General features: G+C 39.4%; 1 protein-coding gene across 2 annotated transcripts; it reads right to left on the bottom strand.

The window, feature by feature from the left end:
- Positions 1-94: 94 nt before the first annotated feature.
- LOC105269560 (uncharacterized) lies at positions 95-1,729 on the bottom strand. 2 transcript variants are annotated; one of them, XM_011309904.1, is made up of 3 exons: positions 785-1,729; positions 503-617; positions 95-321 (listed from the first exon to the last, which is right to left on the bottom strand). In XM_011309904.1, exons 1-3 carry the CDS (start codon positions 1,627-1,629, stop codon positions 172-174), a joined length of 1,110 nt encoding a protein of 369 aa, XP_011308206.1. In that variant the 5' UTR covers positions 1,630-1,729; the 3' UTR covers positions 95-171. The 2 variants fall into 2 exon arrangements, with proteins under 2 accessions (XP_011308206.1, XP_011308207.1); XM_011309905.1 differs by having other exon boundaries at positions 232-321; positions 503-612.
- Between the last annotated feature and the right edge of the window lie 2,356 nt (positions 1,730-4,085).

The following is a 4,085-nucleotide window of genomic DNA, read 5'->3' as shown; positions in this document are numbered from 1 at the left end:
AGATCAATGGAGATGGTTATGGAAAGAATTTTAGATCGCTCCCAATTTTTTAATTAGTTTTAATATTATTAATAACAATGGAAGTAATGGAAAAAGGTATATTCAACTGAATAAGATCAAAAAATTCCATCACTCATGCTCCCATATCTTAATATCTTCTTGTACCCCCGGCTAATTCAAATCCATTGAATTCTGGGTTCCTGGTTTGAAGGCCCTGAATTGCTTCAGGGCTGTTGGGTCGTCGGTGTACTGATCAATGTGGGCTAGCAATTTTTCTTCGAAACGGAATCTCAGAGTGGAGGCGTCGCGATTTGGCAGAATCTGCAACACATGAAAATCTAAAATCATCAACTTCTGAGGCTTGAGGCTTGAGATCAAGCATTCATTTTACATCAAATTAATTCAGTAGGAGAGGTGAAAACTAAGAATTCTACGCATTCAGATTTTCAAGGACACATTTTCAATTGTCCTTGAATTTAATTGAAACAATTAGTATTCGTACTTTATCGTACGCCATTTCAAACCAAATGCTGGGCCCTTGGATCCTCAGGATTGCCTTCTTGTCGATGAGGTATTTCACGATTTTCTGATCGTCTTCGAATGTGAATCTCACTATTCTGGAACAGATACCATCGAAATAAAAAAAAATATTCAACAATTATAGGTAAATCACTTTGGCGAAATTGTATTGTACTCCAACGTGAAGACAAAATCGATGAATCGTTCAATTCTATAACTCATTATTTGGCAATTATTTTTCCATCGAATTGATGAATTCTCTCACCGTAAAGACTCGTTGTCCTTCGCATTTCCCATCGATTTTTTCTCCAGCAGAGCTGACCCTGAGGATTCCCCTTCCTGCATGATCTGCAGGTCCTTCTGACCCTCGACTTCAGACCTCTGGTGAATCCAGGATTTCAAGAAGTCTTTGGTCCCGACGTAATTATTATCGAGGCCAGCAACAGGTATCTTCTCTACATCAGCCAGATGTCCAGGGAATCTCCAGCAGCTGTTGTTCATAGAATTGTTCTCGAGGTTTGAAGATGAAGTCATGACTTTTTTATCGTTGTTCATTTTACCGAGTGCAGGAGTAACCTCGACAGATTGAAGAGTTGGTGTCTGATTTTTGTGGACCTCTGGGGATAAGTTCAGGGGTTTATCACCCAGGAAGCTGTAGGATGGAGAACCCACGAGGACTGAGCTGTTCAGGTGCTGTTCTGGTACATCCTCCTTCGGTGTTTCGTTGCTCTGCTCCTTGTGGTGCTCACGTCGATTTGAATTGAGAAGCTGTAAGACTTGAGATCTGGGTTTTCTTCTGGGAATCACTGGTGAGATTAAATATTTTCCAATGTCCTGACGTCTGTTGAATTTGATACTGTCGTACAGCCATCTGATATCAAACTTGAGCCATTGGCTTCCTCGGGGACGATCTGGTCTCGATAAGATAAGGGTCCTCTCATTGGGAGGTGTTACTTTTCCTCCGTAACTATGAACTAATCCAGCTGTCCTGAGGAAATCCAGGACTTCGAAGCCATCGAGATAGACTTCGATGGGAATTTTATTCGCCACGAGCAATTGACAATCGCCATTACCTCCGATTTTCTCTGAGTTATTCCAGTTATTCGTCATTTTTATTTATTATGATCCTGATTTGGCTATCGGTCCTGCTTTTGGCTTGTAAACTGTTTATTTTATGGTTTTCAATAAACAAAATGCCGGCACTAGCTGATTTTTGTTTACATCAGGTCCAGCCAATGGCTATCAAGATGTACAGACGCTCATGAAATTCAAATTTTAAAAAATAGGGCTTCAAAATATTCTCGTGAATTATTCATTTTGAATGGTTTGGAACAAGTTAAAAATTTTGGAAATAATTTGCGAAACTTTGTTTTTAAAATAGATCATAAAAAACCCTTAAAACCAGGAGAAATACAAAAATAAAAATAAATTCGTCATAATTCCAGGGGATTTCAGATCTCCAGATGATTTCAGATCTCTGTAAAACCGAAAAAACGTTCAAATACTTTGGAAGTTAGAAAAATCTGAAATTTCTCCAAAACTGACTAAAAATATGAATTGTCGCGTTTATTATTCTTTGTTGTATTGCCTGCCTTGACGACTGCCCCTAAATCTTCACCGACGCTCAAAACTCCACGCAATCTACCTTACCAACATCACCTTCAATTTAAAAATATTCGAAAATCCATAGCCACAGATATAGAATAATGCAATCCCGAGATATCCAGAGTGAATAAAAACAATATAAACCGCAGTGAATCAGGCAATAAAATCCGACCCCAGTAATGACCGTCTGAAAGTATGGGGAAGTAATAAAAATTCCCTCGAATAATTCAATATAGTCCCCATCATCCAGATCCCTTGGAACGACGGGAAAAGACGAGGCGACCCTTTGGCGATGAAAATCGATGACTCCTCCCCTGTAAATCCCAGTTCCCCTTGAAAGCCGATAAATAAATTCGCCCTTATGCCACCCTATGAGACATTCAGAGAACCGGTCGTCTCACAATATGAGAAATTTTATTTTACTTCATCTTCTCCCTCTCCTTCCTCACTCTAAGGCTCTGCAATATCTCGTAATGCGCTAGTTTATTTTCTTTTATAAGATTAATAATAACGATTGGTAACAAATAATGGAAATTCCCAACGAAAACTACAAAAAAATAAACGAAAAAAAATAGGAACCGGAAAATAGGGCAGACGATCCCCAATTCCATTTTATACTCTCCTCCCTGAATTCATTGATGAGAAAGTAGCTTTCTCTCAAATCCTCATTCTTCCTCAATTTTCCCATCAACCAACCATTAATTCCACCTAAATTAACCTCATAGAAGATAATAAACCGCTCAAGTAATCTTAAATCCCCTCGAAGCCCGAGATTCATCGGGTACGCATGCGCCATAGATCCCCCCACCCCGAAACCGCATAATCCGCTTCCCGCCCGCCCCCGTAAACCACAAAATGGAGGCCTTAACTCCACTAATCACCTCCGTTATTCCCCGTTGTCGTTAATGACCGGTTTATCGCGCCCTAAACAGCCTCCCGTTATCAATCGCAACGGATCGATCAAGTTGCAATCCAGTGCCACAAAGTTTTTTAACTAAAGAGGACGCGCCTGCGCGTGCGCCTCTGCGCGAGATTCAACGCGCCATCGGTTCTGAATCCATTCAACCCAGTTAACAATACCAATTTCCAGTTAACAATACCAATTTGTTTCCATAAATGCAAACAAACTAGTGATTTCCATCAGCCTCTACCACCACGCATACAAAATCACCGTCAACCCTGAGAGGGAAGATTTATTATTTTCACGAAGAGTCACTTAACTCTCGACTTCTATATGAATGGATATTAATGAGATACCGGGAGTTAAAGTACTCTTTTATGCGCTAATTTATAATTTAGATGAACTATATCAACATGGTGATGGTTACTATGCTAACATAACTATGCTCCGTGGTATTCATTTTCGTGTTTATAATAATTTTAAAACTATGTTCGAGTTTTTATGTTGGAATTGTAACTATTATTTTTCCAGGTGTGAGGTGAATCGAGGGGGTGCTTAGGGGTTAATCGGGCATGCTGCATATTTTCATAGTTTATTAATTACCACTTTCATAGTTTACTATGGGGCAATTAATAAGCTGTGGCCACATTCAGAGGACTCAGTATAATTAATAACTTTATCATGTTCCATAGGAACTCATACCACATGTCACTATTTCCATGTTCATAGTTTACCTCTGCACCGAAATTTTCGGACGGTAATTTGATGAAAGATTGAGTCGAAGTGGAATGAATGAAGAGGTGCATAGTGGAGGGATAATCGGACATGCTCTGTAGTAGTGAACTATGGAAAAAATAATGAACTATGGCCACATTTACGGGGCATCATAAATTTATCAGTTCCACAGTAATTTATGTCCCATATAGTAACTATCGCTATGTTCATAGTGACCACTGCACCGAAATTTTCGGATGGTAATTTAATGGAAGATTGAGTCGAAGTGGAATGAATGAAGAGGTGCATAGTGGGGGGATAATCGGACATGCTCTATAGTATTGAA

The sequence above is a fragment of the Fopius arisanus genome, unplaced genomic scaffold, assembly GCF_000806365.1.
Source record: "Fopius arisanus strain USDA-PBARC FA_bdor unplaced genomic scaffold, ASM80636v1 scaffold00071, whole genome shotgun sequence".
Taxonomy (NCBI): domain Eukaryota; kingdom Metazoa; phylum Arthropoda; class Insecta; order Hymenoptera; family Braconidae; genus Fopius; species Fopius arisanus.
This window is presented reverse-complemented; position numbering and strand designations above follow the sequence as displayed.

Bases quoted from the DNA above. Each gene is read 5' to 3' on its own strand.
- LOC105269560 (XM_011309904.1), bottom strand. From the start codon at position 1,629: ATGACGAATAACTGGAATAACTCAGAGAAAATCGGAGGTAATGGCGAT. The intron at 618-784 runs GTGAGAGAATTC...TATCTGTTCCAG, and splicing joins AAGGACAACGAGTCTTTACG to AATAGTGAGATTCACATTCG. The intron at 322-502 runs GTACGAATACTA...CATGTGTTGCAG, and splicing joins TTGAAATGGCGTACGATAAA to ATTCTGCCAAATCGCGACGC.